The sequence below is a fragment of the Lepisosteus oculatus genome, chromosome 15 (genome assembly GCF_040954835.1).
Source record: "Lepisosteus oculatus isolate fLepOcu1 chromosome 15, fLepOcu1.hap2, whole genome shotgun sequence".
Classification (NCBI taxonomy): Eukaryota; Metazoa; Chordata; class Actinopteri; order Semionotiformes; family Lepisosteidae; genus Lepisosteus; species Lepisosteus oculatus.
Genome location: NC_090710.1, coordinates 23,370,414 through 23,393,600, shown reverse-complemented (window position 1 = coordinate 23,393,600; position 23,187 = coordinate 23,370,414). Strand labels below are relative to the sequence as shown.

Genomic DNA, 23,187 nt, shown 5'->3' with positions numbered 1-23,187 from the left:
GTGACGACAGAGGGGGGTTTTCTTATTTTTAAGTGACGTCAGGGGGTGGGCGAGTTAAAGGTCTGCGCCGGCGGAGTCACTCGCTCGCGTGGCCCGACGAAAGCTCGAAGCTTTCCGCGAGCAGAAAACAGCGCCGAGGCAGGGAGTTCGATTCGGCAACTTCCGCCGTCCTCGCCGGCGCGGGTAGTTGTGGGATATGGCGAGTTCCGGAGCGCCTACGAGCCCCCGTCTACTCAATTCGTTATTCCTTCGGTCGAGATTTGCCATTTTTTAAACCAGTACGTTTAAAGAGATGGATTCGCAAAACTGTATATTTTTTTAACAATGGTGCGAAAAAAGCAATACTATCTGTGTGATCACGGCGAGATTCAAAAAGAAGAAGCAGACCTTGATGCAGTACAAGCTCGGTGACCACAGCTCGGCCATAAAAAAGGGCAATACAGGCAAAGCTGTCAGCACAGAAAGCGCTAACTGTGCTCTCACTGCTAGCAGAGAAGAAATAGAGACGGATATTCTCTTATCGCTGCACTGCAAGACATACCTGGGTGATAGAGAATCATTCTTCCCCCAAATAACAAATGAAATTCCCGAATATCCACACATGTCGGAATCAGAACAGCTTTCAGTTCTACTGGAGGTATAAATAAATTAATAGAGCTGGCAGTCCACTATATGGTTTTCATTCAACAGGCTGCAGGACAAAATCTTAGTCTTGGATACTAATGTAAATCTTTATACGCGTCATTGTTTACATTGTTGTTTTGGCATCACTGTGAAATTGTTGAACAAGCATGATTGTTAGTACACGAAGGCGAATCTCATAATTTCTACTGTTTTAATCAATAGTTGTATTTTCGGAGAGCTTAAACCATGACGACCCTGTACCGCAACTCCCCATATCCCAAAACTACCTGCGCCGGCGAAGACACACATTTCACTGAAACCAGTGGTGTTCTGTCTGAAGCCGCATTTCTCAACCTGTTTTGAACCAAGGACTAGCTCCTTAAGGTCCACTTCATTTGGGGCTAAAAATAAAACCATGGACGGAAAAAATAGTGTATTCACTCTTTATATCTGTCTTTCTCAGTCTCTCCAACGTCACGGTCAAGACCGGTCAGCATTGCCCGTGGACCGGGAGGTTAGAAACATTCAATTAAATGACCAAGTTTCTTTTTTTTGTGCTACTTTTAAGGTATGTTTGTGAAAAGGAAATTCGCATTTGGTTCACACGAAATTCAAAAGGTCTGTTAATAAAATTACAAGTACTATTTGAGTGTAAATTGTGTACATAGTGGCCACACTTGTGAAGTGGGGAAAGTCTGGAGTTTGAGATTTTTTTCAGCTGTCATCGTTTGTGGGCGGTGCTGTCCTTCGCACCAATCACCTGAGGGGGTTTGGCCGAAGTCCACCAATCAGACCCAGGAGGACCGGCACATTTAAGTTTGCTTGCACCGCGCTCAGCGCTTTCTGCATTGTACTCCTTAAAACCCTTTCGCCTTTTGTGGTGCAATTGCACTGCCTCCTGCCAGTAAGAGGAAGCGCAAAGGACGAAACGGAGGGCTTGTCGAGTGGGAAGGTCGAAAGTAGGACAACAACAGCCGGGGAAAATAAGCCATAGACCGCGTTGTTCCGCCGCTGAGCATATCGTTTATTCTGTTAAAAGGGTTACTGTTCTGCTGGTGACATTGCCGTCCAGTTCAGTGTTTTCTGCACAGGTCGTTTCATTTTCCGTTTGTAACTGAATATCAGAAATGGCTGCTATGGGACTGCGTGCTTCCTACTTCAGGATGCTGGACAAAATCGAGCTTATTTTGCCAGCTAAACTAAGACCTGTGTACAACCACCCTGCAGGTAATGATTTCTGATCTCAACGCCGTTGTTAACAACGTTGTTTTGGTTTTACAAGCATCACGGATGGATGTGGGGAAGTGGGTAACACTGATGTGGATCGGTGCATCTACCAACCACAGCGTAAGACTGAATTGAGGTGTCTGCTCAAGTATTGGGTTAGGCTAGTTACTGTACACTTTGCATGTAAATAGCTCAACGCTCAGGCTAAAGGTTTTACATGAGCTAAAGAAAAGAAAGCTGTGTAAAACAAGAATAACCTGTTGTGTTTCTTACAGCTCTGCATGAGATTGCATTGTTATAGGACGTCTTTGAAGGTCTTCTTTTATTTTATACCAGTAATACAAGTCACTGTTTCAGGTATTTCAGGCATCCACTTGAGGGAATAACTGTGTCGTACTAATCTACATTAATTGTTGTTGCTTTGAAACAGTGTTTGTAGTTTAATCAGCTTTATACCTGTACAGTATGTGCATTAATGATAACTGCAAATCGCAACACTATCGATATTCAAAGTACGTGTGGTTGTTTTATCGTTGAACAATTAAGTCTCTACGACGTTATTATTCTGGCGGAATTTGTGACCGCGATATATTGCTGGACTCTAAAATTAGGTTAATGTAACCGGAAAAAAAAGGAGTTTGTTTTCTGAAACATTTTTTTTAATTAATTTGTTTTATGAGGCAGGTGAACTGCTTTTCATTAACATTTGCTTCGATTAAACTTTGTTTGACCACGGCTGGGTTCAATAAGAAAGCTATAATCGACAGTTTATTGAAAGCTTTTAAAAAAGTAACCTTAAAACGATTTCAAACCTATGGAAAACATTAAATTTGTAAATGCATTCAAGATATTAATACCTTGAAGCTATCAGCTATATAGTGTAAAATCTAAAACATAATTTTATAACTTGATCTTGTTCAAAAGATAAATTTATACTGCATTCTATGAATGGGCCCACTGTGCTACAACCCATTTCATGACGTATTTGTGAAGGTGTCTATCCCTATGCATTATTAGAATTGTGTTTCAGTAAACCTATGTGAAAATGTTTAAATGCAAAAATTGCTTTAGAGTTCTAGATTTGTGGAATAAGCACTATTATGTCAGCAGTGCAAAAGGCTTAGACATTTTGTAACATTTCTACTTAAAAAAAGACAAAACACTGGAAACAACCCAGTTCTCTATAGCGATTACTGTATTTGCAGCCATTGTGATGCATGTTTTGTGTACAAACCATATATTTTTAGATGTATGGCTGTGTGGTGGGGAACAGTTACTTAATTGTAATGGATTATTTACTACAACACTTCATATCTGCTGCTCATGGGTAGTTTCACCAGGAATTATGACTGCTAAATGGTAGTCATACTTTTTTTTTTGTAGCCTAACCTCAGCTGTACTAATAAAGTTACACTTATAATAGTAGAAAATATATTTGTTTTAGTGAGCATGGCAGATGCTCATAACCTACATACAGTATATTGAAACTGCTGAATGTGTCTGAGATGTCGCAGACCTCAGCAGTATGTATAGTGTATAGGACTGTAACAGAGGAATTAAGAAGCTGCCTATTTGAGAGGTGTTTTGTCCTTTCTGCTTAGATGCCATTTGTATTGTTTGTTTTCAGTGGGGCAAGGGGCAGTATCTCTCCTAGAAACATGCTGCATGGGTATAGAGTTACTAACAATCTTATTGACTTGATAGAATTAACATATTACTTCAGTAAAACGGATGGGGAAAAATCACTTTAGGTATTGTCTGTTCTATTTTATTTTGTTGTTTGTGCAGCATTATTAAAACTGATCTCTGACATACCTCAATAATATTGATCATCTTGGTTAACCTGCATTTTCATATTAATACAAGATCTATACTAATTCTGTGCTTTTTGATATCCCTATCATTGTAGACTGACCATCTGTTCCTTGAATCAAGTTGTTTTAAAAAATCTGAGGCACCCACAGTTAAGAATGCTCTTTTAACATTTTAGATTGAAAATGGTTATGATATTCTGCTACTCTGTGTTAGATAAGAAATTTTCAACTGCCAATCTAAATGTAAAACAAACATGAAGTACATAAAAAAACATAATTATTTTAAATAGTATTATAGCTTAATGGAAGAAAATCTGAAGTGCGTAACTCTAAATTATGTCTGTATTGTAATTCTAATATGTTAAAATAGACCCACTCATCCACAGATTGACCGAAAGTGCTATTGTTTTAAAACCGACTGTGAAAGTGTTGATTATACACACTTCTAAACCAGGCATGAAAAGTTTTGTTTAGTTTTCTACTTTCCAAGAACTGTCTGCAGCCCTGTTGGGGAAAATGTCTCTTAACCATAGTGCAGGATAGCTAAAAATAAATTTGACCATATGTGAAATTGTCATTTGTAAATCAGAATCCAGCTTCCTCCATGTTTAAAATTAATTTAGCATCCTCCTTACTGTCCCCCAAGCCCGTCTACATTGCATGGGCAACAGGGCCTTCTCCTGTTATGCCCCCAAGCTCTGGAACTCTTTGCCCAAGGATATTAGAGAGTCACCTTCTCTAAACTCCTTCAAATCCAGACTCAAAACCTTTACTTAACTGGTTCCATTCTTTACCCCTCTGCTCTTCTTAATACCACCTTCCACGATCTCCTCTATTGTTATTGTTGTAATTACAATTGTGTCCTATCTTGTGAAATCTTCTTATTTATTGTTATTGTCATCCTGTAAAGCGCTTCGAGAAGCCACCTTTAAAGGTGCTATATAAAATAAAGTTTATTATTATTATTATTATTATTATTATTATTATTATTATTATCTTAAACGTAAGAGTTAACGTTAAATTGATACTTTTTTAAAAAAAGTGAATATCTGTGAAAGAATTGCAGACAAATTCACATGACCTCTCACCTACATCTAGTGCCCAAAATCAATTACCTGGGGTTATCGCTACAGAGTGGGTTACAAAACGTCCTCATTGACTTAAGCTACTGCGTAGGCATTGTTAATATTTTGTCTCCCTGGAGCCGAGTTGATTGAGGGCGCATGTGACTAAGTGGGCAGTGCCGAGGCAACTCCCCTCGTTCTGATTGGTGGAGAGCTCATAGCAGTGGGTCCCGTGCTCCCCGGGGAAGTCAGAATCACTTCCTTGACCTCGAAATGTGTACTTGAGCGTAATAAAAGCATAACTTTTTTTGTGTTGTCTAACGCAAATGTTTAACAAAGAAAACTTTCAGTATTACATGGAAATAAAAACAGCATTTCCTCAGTAATTTATATACACTATGTAATTAATGTCTTTAAACAGTTTTTTTCAGTCATAAACGAGCCTCATTTATTTTGAATGGCCTTCAGTCTTTTTTTAGCATTTTGGCAATTATAAATCTTTTACTCTATTTTTAAGATAATGAATGGACTTCTTTTCAAACAAATACGTTACTTAACTAATACATTAAACTAAAATTATTTTGTTAGTCTATTATTCAGTATTTAATGCACATAAAGCAACTTTTTCATGATAGCCTATCACAGGGTATATGCACAGACAACCCGTGCATATATACCACTTGGTGAAAGAGGTACTGTAGTAAGACAGCCAAGATGAAAGTGGCCCAAGAATTCTTTAAGGTCTCGGTTTATTCTAATGAGACATGAAACAGAATAACATTTTACTACATAGAATGCGGTACTGTCGGGCTTAAAGCAAGAAAATATTAACCCTTTCTTAATTTTAAACAAGTTCTTATGTTTCTCAGAAGCGGCGTTCTTATTTCATTCAGATTTTTAGGTTTAAACTTGAGGTTCTTGTTTCAAGTGCCTGTGTAAAGGGGCTCAGTGGTGCTGAGCTGGTTTCAGAAGGTGACTTCATCCCTGAAGCCTAGCCAGTGTATGCAGTGTTGGGGCAGAGCTGCACCTGTTGTAGTGGCTATAGCCATTCCATATCGAATGTATAGGGGCCTTCCAAGTGGCTCCACCAGTGCCCGTTGAGCTCTGTGGTCGCGGGTTCGAACCTGGGTCGTGTCACATGCTGACTGTGACCTCTGAGGATTTCCCAAATGATGGCACGTGGTCCGCTGTGTTGCCATGCATACTGTAGAATTTGTTTCGATGATGGGTGCTTGCAGGCAAGAAGTTGGTGAGGGGGCACATCAATCATTACTCATTTAGTCCTAGCCTCTGTTACTGGTCTGTGTTGCCTCTGTGTTACAAAGACCAGTGGGTTAGAGGAATCTGCCTACACGTCCTGATCCCCCTGCGTGCAGCTGCGGGGATCATATCTGTGTGCACAGATGTGAAATGCATACAATTGGCCATTGTCAGTTGAATGAATATATAGTAACAGATGAATACTAAATGAGTATCAATTAATAATTGCCCCTTCTTGTCTAACGGTTTAATTTTGAAGTATTGTTTTATTTTTTTTAAGTGCTATTTATTTTTGCAAATAGGATGTTCTTTCAGTAGGTCTAAGGAGATCAAGGGCAATGCAACTGAGAAGCTCTGCAATGTCAACATTTGCAGAAAACGTTTAAACGGTTCTAGAACATAACTGTTTCATTTACAGGTGGGTGTCTTCAAAGCTGTTCTTGTTGTTTTCCATTTGTTTGATGTGAACATGATGTACTCAAGCAAGATAGGCTAGATGACACCACAAATGCTTGAGCTGCATTTGTGCAACTCACAACTGGGAATCCACTGAAGCTAAGCGGGTGTGAGCCTGGTCAGTACCTGGATGGGAGACCTCCTGGGAAAAACTAAGGTTGCAGCCGGAAGAGGTGTTAGTGGGAACAGCAGGGGGCGCTCACCCTGCGGTCCATGTGGGTCCTAATGCCCCTGTATAGTGACGGGGACACTATACTGTAAACAGGCGCCGTCCTTCGGATGAGACGTAAAACCGAGGTCCTGAGTCTCTGTGGTCATTAAAAATCCAAGGGTGTTTCTCGAAAAGAGTAGGGGTGTAACCCCGGCGTCCTGGCCAAATTTCCCATTGGCCCTTACCAATCATGGCCTCCTAATAATCCCCCTCTATGAATTGGCTACATTACTCTGCCCCACTGATGGCTGGTGTGTGGTGAGTGTTCTGGCGCACTATGGCTGCTGTCGCATCATCCAGGTGGATGCTGCACATTGGTGGTGGTGGAGGGGAGTCCCCATTACCTGTAAAACACTTTGAGTGGAGTGTCCAGAAAAGCGCTATATAAGTGTAAGCAATTATTATTGAGTATTAGGTGTTGTTGTTTTAGATCCTGTCAGTGATTTGTTTATGAAGACTATCTGTCATTGATTTGTGACATGGCATTAGATGTAGTTGGATATTTCTGTAGTTCATCCTTCTCCTTAACAGTGAATTAGGCAGCACTTATCCTCTTAAACAGAGTATTTGGTATTATACTAGCACTTCTTTGTGGATAGGTTTACATGTTAATATAGAATTAACCTCTTGAACCTTAGTCTTAAATGTAATCTGTTTACTATCTGGATCATTGTGTTAGGTAGTATACATTAACCAGAAAATGGGAGATACAAATGTGTAAGAGGTAACTTCTCAATTACAGTAGGACTCTCAAAAGGAGAACTTTCCGCAATGACACCACAAATGCCAATTGCGAAAAACATTGTAAAGGTTTTGTTTTTGTAGTTGTTTCTATGCATTACAGTGTACACAGTTCCACATTAGGTGAGTGAGTAAGTTGAAATGTTATAAATAAGATGATCAGGTAGTAGCTGGCCTTGCAAGCATAATGTCTATAGAGACAACCAAGCAGCAACAGTGCACGTTTCCTTACTTTACCATACTTTGTGCCAAAGTAATAACCATGCGATAAAACATCGGCACACTTTACAAAAACAGTTTTCTGCTGTTCTGTACAGACATTTAGAAATCTGTACAGTCCAGTGTTTTACAGACCTAAGAACACTGAATAATACCCTGCCACTGCACATATATATATATATGGAAAAGAGGAAACAGCTTCTTGTAAAAATTCTCACAATTGAAATATTCCTTAAAACGCATACTGAATGAATGGAAACAATTTTCCATGTTCCAGTAGAGTGCAAATGACAGGTATTGTAGCCTGTAGGATACCACAAATAAGGCATACTGTAAATAGAAATAGGCCACTCTGCTATATCCTATCCCTGATTAGTGATATTTTAATCCTGTCTTTAAAAAGGGTGATGTAATGTCTTCGTTAAAAATTAGTCCAAATTCTCAGCCAACTGGATTTTTGACCATTGTGATTACCTCAAGTGATGAGATTAGATAAAGGAAAAACTTTGAAAATGCTAGAAAGAATGTCTGTTGTCCCAGCTTTGAGAGAGGTGTATTGTATTGTGAAATGTAAACACCTGAAGTTTTACAATGTAGATTTTATATGATTTAAGTTGCCGTGCAGAATGTAAGTCTTTTTTTTTCTGTGATCTATAGGACCGAAAACGGTTTTCTTCTGGGCACCGGTGTTTAAATGGGTAAGTAACTTGAAATAAGTTTGTTTGTATGGTGTTTATTTCAATCTAGAGTCTCTGAGGAGTGCCAAACGCACGCCATACTCCTTAATGTTTTCTACAATATTCCATGTCTGCAGCCTCTTTTCAGAGAGACATGTCAGTGGAGCACTGTACTTGGTAATTCTCATAAAGATGTAAGTTGCAGGCTAAAGTTTTTGAGCAACACAGGTGTAGATGTTTTCTATTGTACCGTGAACTTCATATTTTATACAACATGCATATATGACTGGAGAGTTTATTTTGCAAGAACTATGTCTTAAATCCTACATTGACTGTAAAAACGTGTGTGTGTTTGATAACAATCCGCTAGTAAAAAGTCTTCACTGATTTTTTTTTTTTGTGCCTTTCTGTATATAATGGCGGCATACTTTCTGTGTTGTATTGTGTTGTATTTGAAAGTAGAATACTGTTCGAAACGGGGTGGGTTAAGAAGTTATTTAAACTCAATCTCATTTTATGAGTGAAGGTTAAAATTGAATACATCTCATAAAATGTAGCCAGCGACTTACTAAGATTTTATAGGAAATTGCAAGGAGCAAAGCACAAGAACGTTAATGATTACCTCTTTGCTGCTTGCAGAAATAGACATTAAATTATTACCTTTTTGTGATCTTAAATACAATTATTAATAATAACTACAATATTTCTATAGTTAATGTAGATGGAAAATATGGAGGAACGTGACTGTTGGTCTAATTTGTGTCCTGGATAAGGAGACAATATGACAGTATATAACAGATCAGTTGGTAGCATTTGTAATTTGAAGTCTAATGGGAACATTTTTTTTTGCTCGTCATTAGGGTTTGGTATTCGCAGGGCTGGCAGACATGACCCGACCTGCAGAGAAGCTCAGCATCTCTCAGTCCGGTGTACTGACTGCCACAGGTAATAACAGGAAGAAGAACACAATCTTTTTCTTCGCACCTACTGGGAGGGGAAAATGAAATCACAAACCACATCGGTCAAATGTAGATTTAATGCAAATAGGACTGAACTAGAATATGTTACATTATTTTCTGTTGCTCTCTCACAAAGTTCAGCATTTTATTCAGGGCTTGCATTTATCAGCAGAGTGTTCTTTTCTGGTCTTCTGAAATTGAGTGAAACTGGTTTGGAAAGAGTTTCATATGTAGGATTCCTGAGGACACTGCTATTTTGGCTGCCTGTGTCATCCAATATTCTGGAATCATGTTCTGGCAACTAACTCTTGGATGTATTTGCATGCAAGCAGTGATAGGCCTGAAGATTTAAACTTGTTTATGTAGCCAACCAAAACAAAAAGTAGGTTCGTGCTGTTACGAAATCAACAGAACTGCAGGAGAGACTATTTTCTCCTGCAGTTTTTTTGCAATCTCAGATTGCAATCTTTAAATCTGATAGGTTTAGTTTTTATAACTGTTTTTCAAACCTAGCTTGTGATGTGGTGTAAATTGCAGAGGTACAGTATGCCCTTAAATACTCTATTTCTGCAATGGCTTATTGTATTCATTTGCTGCATCCAGCTTTCTGAGTTTAGTGCAGGAACAGCAATGAGCTCAACCAAAAGATTCCTATGTGTTTTGTGGGTGTACTTCACTGTCACTCAAATCAAAATGGATTTCGGAAATGCATACTTTGCATTTCAGATTAGGGGTTTAGTTGTTCTTAACTGAACCATGTACGGTTGTTTTATTAGTGTTAAAGTTTCTGCATTGTATTAACTCTTCACAATTAAATTCTCCCAGCAAAGGTCCTTGATACCTTTAAATTGTTCGTTTGTTTGGCCAGCACATCGACGCAGTGCATAGCATTGCTGTCTTGCAGCTCTGGGACCCTGGGTTCAGTTCTTGGGGTGCCATCTGTGTGGAGTTTGTATATTCTCCCTATGCTCATGTGAGTTTTCCCGGGGTGTTCCTGTTTCCTCCAGAGACATGCTGGTAGGTTAATTCAATTCTGGAAGAATTGGCCCTTGAGTGCGTTTGTGAGAGTTTCTTCAATGGACTGGCATCCTCTCTGGGGTGTGTCCTGCCTTGTTCCCATTGCTCATACCGTGACCTTGTATAAGACAAAGTGCTGAGAAAATGGATGGTTTTGTACATTCTATGTGATTAAACCTTTTGTTTTTGTGTTTTCAATGGTCAGCAAAGCAATGCTGACTAACTGCATAATACCAGCAAATCCATTCTTCCCTCCTAACAGGTGCAAATAAAGTTTAAAAGTGTATATATGGTTAATGGATTTTGGGATACTTGCTGTTAGACTGTTCTTTTAAGTCTACTGAAACTTTTGGCCCTAAAATGAAAGAATAAATACTGGAAATGTACAAAATAGCTTTATAATTTAATATGAGAAATTATTACCAATATAACATTGGAGTATGGACTTTCAATAAAGTTATAGTGATATTATTCCCTGCGGGTATTTGGAAATGAGTATGTTAAAGGATATCTTAACTGTTTCATCTCTTTTCAGGTTTGATTTGGTCCAGATATTCCCTGGTCATTATTCCGAAAAACTGGAACCTTTTTGCAGTTAACTTTTTTGTGGGCTGTGCTGGTAGCTCACAGCTTTTCCGAATCTGGAAGTAAGTGTCATTCTGCCCAGGCAATGTGCCAGCATTGTACCCAGACACCCAGTTAGTCAGCTATTGTGTGCCAAGGAATCCTGCTACTCAGCTGACACTTTTTTTAAACTATACTGGTGGATTGTCCTTCAACCAAGAGCTTTATTCTACTAAGCTCTTCAGTAGAGGTTTAGAATTTTTAAGGACAGAGGCACAAATCTCACCTCATCCATAAAGTACAAATGTTGCTCAAATGTATGTCTAAACTGTAGAATGACAGTTCAATGATATCTGTCAAAATATTAGTAATTTTTCTGAACCATGAGGGAAAAGCCGTGACGCATTAATTCAACAGGATAGAGGGAGAGAGAGACCGGCATAAATGAAAGTTGTGATGAGATTTTGTGTATTAGTATTTTTATTGAATATGGCTAGACATTGCCTTAAACAATAAAGTTTACATTAACCTGCGACTTACAAATTAATATATAGGATAATTTAACAATATACAGGACAACCTAGATCATTGTATTGTATGATCACGCATTACCAAGAGATTACCATACTACATGGTAGGTAACATTTATTCAACATCTTGAAGTTATCAAGGTCCTCTACAACTTAATGAGTGAGACTCATTATATTTGATATTTGAAGTCGCAATAACAAATGCTAGCAAATCATGCTTGATATCCTTATCAATCAATTACCCAAGTTTTGCAAATATGCATTACAAATTGTACTTTGATATTGGGAGCTTTTTCAAACCATTTAACCATTTTCTGTAGCAGTTCTCTCTGCTTCTTTTGTTAACTGACATGTCAGTTATTGCCTTATAGTTCTTAGAAGTTCACACTTTCACATTTATTAAACTGAAAATGTGTCTGGAACAAATACTGATTCAGTGAAGTACTGTTCTGAATTGCTTTATCCTACTGAGCAATGCTTTTAACTGAAAAAGATATTATGACTGTCATTATAAATGAAAGCACTCTGCCAGTGAAAGCTGTAGATTTCCATAGAATAAGACAGTATAAAGCACAGTGTAAGTGTATAGAGCACTTAACAATATTGCCATTGGTTTTTCGCATCAAACGAAAGATCTTCAACACTGATTGGTCCTAAGTCCTCTTTCTGCCTGTTTCTCCACAGATACAAACAGGAGCTGAAAGCTAAGGAGAGTGAGCAAGCAGCACTGCAGTCTTGAGGCGGACTCAAACCAGCCCCATGGGGTTAAAGGGAGCCCAGTGCTGGGTTAAATATGTACTGAATTAATCGGTTTAGCATCTAAGTTATAATCGTCCTGTGCCTTTCTTGTAAAGAGAAAAGGAGCTGAAAAAGATTTTTATAAATTTGTCCTGGAATGGAGATCGTGTTACTTATCAGGGTTGAAGAAATTGCCAGTGCCACTTAGATTTTTAAAACGCTTGTTAATGGTACAATCACTGACGCACAAACTCACAGAACCTTTTAGTTTTTCATCCAATGCACGTGTATTATGTGTTCCTAATTTAAATTAAAATGTCCATTGTGTTAAACATTTGTTGGAGTAGTCTCTAGATCTTTTTTTTTTTTTAAAGATTCCACCTTGTTTTTTATGAATTTAATGTCTGGTTTTGGCTTGAACACTGTATAAGGAATGTCTCCTAATAAATTTTAAAGTAGTTTCTGTCTTCATTTTTTATCAGTTTAGTTTTAAGGAAATCTATTTTTGATTACTTATCTGGTTTACCTAGGAAACTTTTATTTCCGTAAAAAGAAACGTTCCACACTGCTCCTGATATCCTACAATCAACTTCGCTTTTCTTGATTTTAAGACTACAGTGTAGTTTACTGTACCTTTATTTTAAGCATGCTTTTAAATAGGCAGTTGAAATATCTGAGTTAAACCTGACTTGTTTTTGTGTGGGCTTTTTCTGCCATCTTATTCTTGACTAAGAATCCCAGGTGGATAAGGGTGGTAGAGTTTTTTTTTTTAAATGCCAATAGCTGAACATTGAGTCGGCAGATGTAGACATGAATTGGTAGGACCCAACCAAGAAGAAGGTAAGTCCTGTGTAATTAACAGAATTAGTGTTTTGCAAAACGGATTGCAAATGGATTGATATGCTGTCCCTGCCTATTTCTGTTCAGTTATGGGAACTGTGAGCCTATACTGGATGCCTTGGGAGCAAAGCAGGACTACAGCCTGGATGAGATGCCATTTCATCACAGGGCACAAACAGATCATTACACATCCCTTTCAATAACCGCTAATCCAATTTGGGGTCATGGTGGCCAGGAGCCTATCCCACAGGGCCTACCCTGGACAGGCCATCAGTACATCGCAGAGCACACACGAACCCAGAGCAGCTGGATGAAACCCCTGTAAACAGGGAGGGAACCTAAAAAACTCCAGGCAGATGGCACCCCAGGAATTGAACACAGGGCCCCAGCACTGTGCCACCTGCCCACCCCAACAATTGGGGTGGACAGTTTTAAAGAGACCCATAATCCTTGCCTGTATGTTTTTGGAAGATGGGAGGAAGTAAGAACACCCAGAGGAAAAATGACATGAATATGGGGATCACATGAAAACTGTAGAATGCAGCCTGGCCCAGAATCGGCAGGACAGCTCCACAAAATCCTTTGAGTTTTTGTGATCTCTATTTTATATGACATTGCATGTGTGAATGTGCACTAGTATTTTAGAATCCATCTGCAACTGCTGGTAGCACAAATAAGAATTTTAAAGCAGGTACTATAGGCTTCTTTAAGACTTATAATAGGATATTAAAAAGTGAGGGGCACATCTACCACCTTAATGTCAATCTTCAGTCGAAGAAATTAGTATCGATGGCTAATTGATTATGTTTTAGGGTACAACCCAGACCAGCATGTTATTAATGCCTAGACTATACTTACAAGAGCAGACTAATAACTATGATTGTGGATCTCTTCATTGTCATACCAATCTGAGAAAGTGTGAAGGAACGAAACAGGGACTGGTTTTCGTTCATTATTCTGACTTCAGGAAAGAAAGAAAAGGGACTGTTTCTGTTTGTGTTATTCACAAACGAGATGCTTTGTAAGAACTGAGGACCACAAAGATTTTGTTAAACTAGGTGAAGACCATGTGTAATGATTTCCAGAGTGCCATTCTGCATCAGAAAATCATGTTGAATGAGGTAAGTTACTATGAGTGGGCAAAATTAAATTTGGAATTATATACTGTATATAACTTTTCAGAATATTATGCCTAAAATGTATTCCTAGAATGTATTGCTGTAAACTGGAATACTGGTACACACCATTAGACTGCATTGGAAAAAGATACTGAAGCCAATTAAAAAATCACACAGGACAATACCAAGCAGAATTTGTAAGGAGCAACATACATTTTCAAGATTCTAATACAACACTTAGTTTTGGCACTGTAAATCCTCTTGATTTTGGAATCTTTGGTTTGTTGACTTTATCATGAACACCAGAAAATGTCATGAACGTGGCCATTATGTTTTCTAAACATATTTATCAAAGCTGCACTATGAAAGCAAAAAGGTCTACAAAAAAAGCCTATTTATTCTGTAGGGTTTCCTTGAATGCCTTTAAACCTGGGATAGTTGGACATTACCAACAATATACAATACACAATACCTTTTACTTACCTTATGTCACTTTCATAGCCGTTATATCTTTAACAAATGCAGGCCTACATGAACCTCGACAGCGAGTATTGGCGAATAGAAGCAAAAGGTGTCTCAAGAGTGGCTTAAGAATAAGAAACTGAATGCAATTGAGTGGGAGAGTCAACGTCCTGACTTGAATCCTGTTGAGAATCTCTGGAAGGACTTAAAAAACTCCTGTCTGTAAGCGATCCCAGATTCCCGATCCCAAGAAACCAGTGTGCAATGGTAAAGACTTACCCAATAAGACTTGTGACTGTTAATTGCTACCTTTTCGACCGTATCTTAAAGTCACTGAATGCTTACACAATGAAAGTACTTGAGGTTTTCTTCCCTTTTGTTTTTGCTGACCTTAACTGTCATTTATCCTATCCTGGGAAGTCTTCAGTTTGAGCACTGAGGTTTTGAATAAAATATGAAGTTAAAAAAATGAGTATCATTTTGTAATTTCACAAAATGGGACAGCATAGGAAGGGCCTGTTGGTACTTTACATTATCATATAAGCATACACTTCAAAAATATCCGTGTGCTTTTGAAACTATGCTTTAATCAGGGTTTCTCTTTTTTGAAACTGGAAAAATAAAAAGCTGTAGAAAGCTGTGCAGAAAATGGGGGAGGAAACGACAACAATTAAATATAAATGAGTCGCTGGTTATTACCTCAGTCTAACTTCTAACAGTAATGCAATAATGACAGTAGCACAGGACAGTTCAATCCAGTTGAGAAAGAGGAAAAAAAAAGTGCTGCTAACCTAAAAATCTAAAACAAATCCTATCTTGAAGAAAATATTTTAGCTTTGCTATTGTAAGATTTAATTCACACTTAATGTTGAACATTCGATCAATTGCTATTTAGTTCATTTAAACGATATCTTTATGCTTTAAAAATCCATTGTAGATCTTACATTGTGGGACAGGAAAGCAGAAAGTCTTAAACGAGGGAGAAAATCTTGAATGCATCCTTTCTGGATGTGATTAACGTATAAACATGCCCAAAGTTGGTAGAGATCGGCCCAAAAGGACCTGCGGTTATAATTGCTGACAAAGATGCTCCCATTAAATATTGAGATCAGAGGTCTGAATACATATGTTGTATGCATAACAATGTATTATGTAATAATGAATTAATGATTCATAAAATTTACTGTACCTTATCTTATCTGTAGGATTCTTAGCCTTAAAAGTTATCAGTTTGAGCCGACTTCAGATTTACTTGTGCAAAACACTGTATTATATTATTATTGCTGTACAGTAGATCTATTGCAATGAAAATGTATGATAGCATTTTTAAAGCTGCTTCATGAAATATGGGGGCGTGCTTTCCTTTTAAGTCAGAACCTTGATGTTGTATTTCTCTTTGCAAAGAGTAGTAGTTAGGGCTCTGGAGTTCTTCCTGAAAGGTTGTGAAGTTGCCCCTTTGGAGTTCATCTGTTGTTCCCTTAACACCTTAACAAATTCTCCAAACAAGCCACCCAGTTATATAAAAGGGTTCCAGCTTTGCTGGTCCCCCATTGTGATGGATTAGTGTCCTGTGTAGGAGGAGGTAAACTCCCAGTTTGCCTTACATTACAAAATTTGCAGGGTCCATTACAGACTTTCTTTTTGATGTAGTATCAGATTAGACAAGGAATTACAAGGTAAATTTACAAAAGAACATTTAGGGAGCATTCAGGCGTTCCCAATTCTACTACTGGATGCCGGCATGTCTGCCGATGTCCTCTATAAAGCACCTAAGGAACTAGAAAAAGCTGTTAAACTGGTCTAATTCGGCCATTAATGAACTGATTCAGGTCATTACAAGACTAGCTGGATTGCAAAACCCGTGGACACACCCGCCCTCCAAGAACCTGAATTCAGATCTCTGACTGAGGATTCCATATGGTTTGGAAATCCTTGAGTATGTTTATGAAGAACTTTAATAGGAAGTCATCTGTTAGTTTTGGATGCCTAAAACTTTATATTATAAAGTAATATATTATATATATTATATTAAGGAGTTACAGAAATATACCCAGATAAAACACGAGCAGTATTCTATTTTTGTTACAAATTATTGCAACTTTTTGGAAGAGCAGTGCTCCTGACACGACATCCCGGAGATTCAGGTTTTATAAGATCCAACATCTCAATGACTTTATAACCCAGATAATTAAGCCTACAACTGATTCAGTTGAGTAATAAGAGCCCATTGGAAGGAATCAGAAGAACATTTGACATTACAGGATCAAGGAGTGATATCTTTAGAGCATCTGCTGTATTTTCTGTAGACAGCATGTTGCTACTGATAGGTTCCACTAGATGGAACAGTGGATCCATGAAAAAATCTGAGTTTGGAAAATACAGTACTAAACATGGGATTATGGTAAATGATTTTGTCATACATCAAATTAAATTCCAGAAAGACATGGAACCTTATTCCCACTTTTTCATTTTTCCAGTGACTTTATTCTTGCAGTGCTGTCCAAGATTTCCTCTCGCTAACAATCCCACTGACATGGTCAGAAATAAAATATTTTATTGGATAAATTATATAATGAGAGTATACGTAATGTATCATTTCACTACACTTGCATGAACAGTTCAAGAGCTTTTGTATTTTTAACCTCGGGGACCTCATCTGATTTGTTTGATTTTATCCACAGTTCTGTTTTGTTTCCTGCACAGTTGTCACTCCATTTAAAATTGCAATTATACTTTTTTTTATTTTATTAGAATCATAATTATTATTTCATGATAATCATAATTATGAAACTGTTACAAAATGAGTTTTTTTCTTGCTAAGTTTATTTAGTGGTATCTGCTGTTTTTCATAATTAAAGTTTTCATTTGAACTCTTTTGCTGAGTAGGTTTCAATGCTTTCTAGAGGAAAAGGGACATTTAGCACATTGGCAACGATCATGGGTGCTTTGAAACAGTACGCAAAATGCAATATATTACAAAAATGAAAACCAATTTCTTTGAATAGAACAGAGCGCTTTGTGTTAAAGGCAACGATTCATTTTTTAGAAACAAAATAATAATTTGCATGGTTCTGAATTTACAACAGCAATTAGTTGATGTAAGCATGGACGACGTAGTGTTGACTGCTTGGTTAATACTTATGTTACACAAATAGTCTTGTAATAGTGTGTGTTGGCAAACTACTCTTCCAAACTATCATGCAGACATTTGAGCATAGATCACGCCTACGATCCTTTCTGACTTCTCAAGTGTCCAATCTGGCATCCTGTGGCAGATTCCCATAGTGACTAAATCCCCAAATCGAAGTGACTGCTCACTAGGTAATCTTTATGGCCTAATGTGTAATGTTCCACAATATGACGAGTTGAGTATTATGTACACAGCAAAACCTTATTTTATCTTACATAAGGAAACAGATAATTGTGTTATATTGACATAAATGTCACACAGAAATATTGCTGGTAAGTGCATACGTTTAGTCTGTTAGTTGGAGATGCGATGCCATCTAGTGGAGGACAACCACATTACCATAATTTTTACAACCTTGGAATGAACTGGAAAATTCAGTTCGCACGCATCTCAATAGTGATGTATATGACAAAGTAACCTGGTCCCACTAACACCACTTCCAGCAGAAACCATAGCTTCCCAGGAGGTCTCTCATCCAGGTACTGACCGGGCTCAACCGTGCTTAGCTTAAGTGGGTAGCTAGCCGAGAGCTGCAGGGCGATATAGCTGCGTACTAAGAAAGGCATGTGTTGTGTCAAATTCAAATAATACTACGCTGCGAACTGCGGCCACAATACTGATTTTACACTTGCAAGAAAATTGATAAGTATTGTCTTCTCTAAATGTAATTTGACAACATTATTTGTCATTTATATTACATATTATTACAGTATGTACAATGTAATGTAGTGAATGTAGAGTAATGAAGCTGTACGGTATTATTTTATATGCGAGATGTGGGAGAAGATCGTTAAATTAATGTTGAGGTCAGGTTCCAGACATATAAAATTTTAGCAGTGCCTAAAAAATAAATTCTCAAAAGATCTTATTAGAACATGTATAAAAATGTTGATTTTATGCTATACTAATTCAAGAGGCAACTTAAATGCACTCCCTACACTGCACTTGGGCGATCTAAATTTCGGCCTATGGATATTGTCACCTGATAGTGTACTATGGTGAGCACTGGGTGTGGTACTCAGTCCCTCCGTACAAAATACCATGTAGCAGATAGTGCTGAAAATCTCAGAGAACTGCCCTGCCCAGGTAAAGAAAGGGCACATTTACAGACAAGAGTGAAAATATTTCCCAGTAATCGCCCAGATCTGGAATTCAATATCTCGTTTCCTTATATACGAAAAAGTACGCTTATGTATACCCTTGGCTGTATTTTGTCTTAGCCCATTGCGGATGATAAACTCCTTGGAGAAATAAACAGTACTCATTTAGAAGGTTACTTCCATTCCACTGCACTGTTTTTTTTTTTAAATAACACCCAGTGTACCCATATACATTTAAGAACTAGTTTCGAAAATCCGTACAACTGAAGTAAAGAAAAACAAATCAAAGAGAAGGCTACCGAAAGTATTAAAAATAGGTGGCCAAACATCTCCCTTGCAGGTGTTATTTTCATTGCTCAGGCTGTTGGGGAGCAGAGCCTGACTGGAGTAATTTAACAGCAGAACCTCCAGTGGCGGTTGCCTAGGCAACGGGAATGACTCATCACAAGTTGCACCGTCAAGGCTATACTGCAGTAATTTCACAGTTGCTTAATTCGTGACATTATATGTTTCAAAGTCCTGTTGCCCTGCAAAAAAAAAAACACAGGAAAAGACCGAGTTGAGTATATTTTTCCCTCAAATCTTTTTAGTTTGCTTATGTACGCACATATCTGAAACGTGCACAGACCGCCACCCGGTCAATCACACACATTGAAATACGCACACACTCCCTGCCTTTCCGCAGTGCTTCGTGATGTATGATCCGTCTTGCACCGCAGGTACGACGGTACGACAAGCTGGTGCAGCTTGCGCCTGTGGGAGCTCACGTTTGCAAAGGGCTGCTTGATTAATGAACTGGAGAAAGGGGATACAGAAATAGATTCAAAAGTGCCGGGTTGCAGAACGTTTCCTAACAACACATTTGTAATAACTGTGCTGTTTTCTGTCAGATGCGGTGCTTTTTACCCAGCTGAATATTTGATTTTGTATTATTTTTTAATGTTAGATCCAGAGGCAAAATAGTGGGTTTGGCATTCGTGTAATCACATTAACAGACGCAGGGATGAATGCCTGTAGTATTACATTTACAACATGCAAGTACCCAAGTTCTGCCCTTTGAGGGTAATCAAATGATTTATTAATGAAGTAAGAAATTTAAACAAAGTAATATTGCAACCCATGACTCTAACCACACATTAAACCTACCCTGAGGACAGCAAGAAACTGATTCGGTTGAAAAGAGTGAGGAGAGTTTATGAGTGAACTCAGAGTGACCAAATACCCTCTCCTTTCCCATGTGATATGTACTAATAAAGGATAACCATCTTGTCTCCAGTGAAACTGCCAAACAATATCCGTTTCTGCCATAGTTGGATCATCTCCTGATAAACATAATCAGAGGAGTCAGGGAATATTCTTGTTCAGAACAGCAGGCAGAGTAGCCATAACCTTCAGGGCAGTGTGGTGGCTCTGTGGTTAAGGATCTGCGCCTGTGGCTGGAAGGTTGCCGGCTTGTATCCCGCGGCCGGCAGAGGAATCCTACTCTGTTGGGCCCCTGAGCAAGGCCCTTAACCCCAACTGCTCCAGGGGTGCCATATAAATGGCTGACCCTGTGCTCTGACCCCAAGCTTCTCTCCCTGTCTGTGTGTCTCATGGAGAGCAAGTTGGGATATGTGAAAAGGCAAAATCTTAATGTGAGAAATTGTATATGGCCAATAAAGTGATCTTATCTGAGGCTCAAACATACCCATTTGTATTCTTAAACTAACCACTCTGGACATCTCCACATTATAGAGTATGCACAAGGGACTGAGAGTAAGCTTCTTCTGAAATTGTCTACGAGGAGTTAACTAAGTTCCGTGTACGAAAGGTCAAATGAATCATCTGGTAATTAGGGGTTTGAGAAGCATAAAGTATATTATTCCATTCAAAGTTCCAGCATATTTCCTGAACTAAGGTTGATAGATTCCTGTTTCAGACAGGGCTCCAGACAATAATGGCTGCTAAGGGTTTGCATGAAGGCTTTGTTTGACCTCTGGTATCCGGCAGCGAATAAAGAGTGAGTTTTGGCAGCCCAGCCTAGTGGAGAATTCCACTGGCACGCATTGCCAAGCAAAAGTATAGATAACAGGAGAAAGAAGAATCCTCTAGATTACACCGTAATTGTAGATCCTGGAGGCTGGCGTTAACAAGATGTCAGTGTGGGTACAGTACAGTATCTCCTTGGACTTACATCATTGGAAGAAGAAACCATTTGCCACGCTATTCCTTCCTTCCTTTCTAACAGCTTCATCCAAGTCAGGCTTTACATTGTGATCAATGGTTCTTTCGACATCCGATGTTGTGTATTTCTTTTTACTAATACTCCTTGGGAATTCTTTTATGCTTCTATTCGGACAAATCGTGTCCAGGCAGATCATATAAAATGAACTTTCCCATGATTGAATTCTAAATTACTAATTAACTTCAAGAAATAGAAATGTCTTTGTAAGCACAGACCTTTCTTTTTGATGCTGTCATGAGCATTTTAATTCAGTTGATTAAATTAAAATGTATGAGGAACTCTGCTTGTCTCCTCTGTTGTGTGAAATGAATCCCACAGCCTGGAGGCTGAGTGGTTGGGACAGTGTGAGGCTGGAGTTGGGAGCTCTTGAAGAGGTGCTAAAGAGCCCAGTGTAAATGATTTGATAGAAACATGACAGAGACACTTACCTCACTACACAAAAGAGCCTTCTGTGACTGACTGAATCGTCGGGGCAGTACTGGTATCAGACTTAACTGTGCAATAAAATGGCTTTGAGACACTGCGGTTTCTACTGCACATAACTAGACACCGCAGTACAATGGTACAGTGGCAAAATGTATTTTAAATTTAATTAAAATATTTGAGTTAATTTAAGTGTTTAAAATAAAACTGTTATTTGAAATGTAATTGTAGTGGAGAAACAAACATTAGGTTTTGGCAAGTACCAATTAAAATTGTATTTTAATGGTTGACCCATAATTGGCCACATTGTGCTTACTGATGGAGACTGGCAGCTGCTTAATATGGTAATGCTGCTTTTGAAAGACAAAGATGAGTCTTCTAATGGTTGTCCACTGATATAGGGAATAATGTCTTAGGCTGAACCTTGCATGATAAGGTTATTATGAGCTGGTGCAGTGCATATGAACATACTGCTTGTCACATGCATTCATATTTATTGCCTTTTTGTAGTTCCCTGTGTTGTTCTCAGAGACTGACTCGTTTGTAACACCTCCAGCTTTCAAGCGATATACATTTAGTCATTCAGCCACTTTTAGTGTACATTAGATCTGTCCTTAGACCACTTCAACTGGAGATACTGTGCTTAATGAAGAGCAGCTTGAAAGAATTCATATAGTAGCACAGATAACCGAAAAAGTTCAGAAATGGTTACAGAACAAGGGTAAACAGATGATAAAAATCCATCCATTTTCTAATCCACTTATGCCCAGCAGGGCTACAAGAGGGATTTGAACCTATCTTGGCAACAACAGGCTTCAAGGTGGAATACACCCTGGACAGGATGCCAGTCCATCGCAGGATGCATATAGACACGAGCACACACTCACTCCAGAGCTAATTTTACAGAGAACATTTAACCTAGCAGAATGTCTTTGGACTGTGGGAGGACGGTACTGTACCCAGAAGAAACCCTTGTGAATGCAAGAACATACTGTACTAACTCCAAACAAACAGCAGCTCAGAAAATGTATTCAGTGCCTCAGTCCTATGAGGCAGCAATGCTAAATACTGTGCCACTGTGCTGCCAGATAATGTTTTTTTAACAAAAGCTGTAAGCTAAGGAGCATGTAAATGGTCTTTCCTCAGTCTCAGCATACACTTCAAAGCATGTGCAAACAGGCATTCAGATAGCAGCTCTATCCACGAAAAGCCACATTCAATTCCCTATGGTAATACAGGCTGTACTTTCCAAAGCTTAAAGATCAGGACCAAAAAATGATTTATAAGCTGTTGAGACTCATTTGAAACAGGCTGTTGCAAATTAAAATTGCTCCCGGAGTTGAAATTCCTTGACTGGCTGCAATAAATAATGTTTTGTCAGCAATGGGTGGCAGGACAGAGCTGAGCCATTGTAATGCACGGCAGTGCTCCATGCAGGTGGAAAGACATGCGTGATCTCAGAGCAGGTAACCATGGCAAGCTGCAAAATCTGCTGCAATTTCCTCTGCCTCGTGCTAAAGGGGGCTCAGAGACGAACAGCATTTGGCGAACATGTGTTTCTGAGGAGTGACTAAGCATATACACATAATATGACCAACTGTGTTTGTGCACTGCATTACAATGATGTTTATTTTCTCAAGATGCATTATCAGACTATTGTGCTAGACCTCTTTGCTCTCCACTGTGTGTGAAAAGTAATACTAGTGGTGACATATAAGCACATTCAGAA

At 38.5% G+C, this 23,187-nt stretch overlaps 1 protein-coding gene across 1 annotated transcript; it reads left to right on the top strand.

The window, feature by feature from the left end:
• The first annotated feature begins 1,464 nt into the window (after window positions 1-1,464).
• mpc2b (mitochondrial pyruvate carrier 2b) lies at window positions 1,465-12,561 on the top strand. The gene is made up of 5 exons (XM_015364456.2): window positions 1,465-1,851; window positions 8,274-8,314; window positions 9,154-9,238; window positions 10,805-10,916; window positions 12,048-12,561. The coding sequence occupies exons 1-5, from the start codon at window positions 1,752-1,754 to the stop codon at window positions 12,100-12,102; spliced, it is 393 nt and encodes a 130-aa protein (XP_015219942.1). The 5' UTR covers window positions 1,465-1,751; the 3' UTR covers window positions 12,103-12,561.
• The last annotated feature ends 10,626 nt before the right edge of the window (window positions 12,562-23,187 follow it).

Excerpts from the sequence above, each read along its gene's own strand:
- mpc2b (XM_015364456.2), top strand. The coding sequence starts at position 1,752 with ATGGCTGCTATGGGACTGCGTGCTTCCTACTTCAGGATGCTGGACAAA. Across the intron at positions 9,239-10,804 it reads CGGTGTACTGACTGCCACAG|GTTTGATTTGGTCCAGATAT; the intron begins GTAATAACAGGA and ends ATCTCTTTTCAG. Across the intron at positions 10,917-12,047 it reads CAGCTTTTCCGAATCTGGAA|ATACAAACAGGAGCTGAAAG; the intron begins GTAAGTGTCATT and ends GTTTCTCCACAG.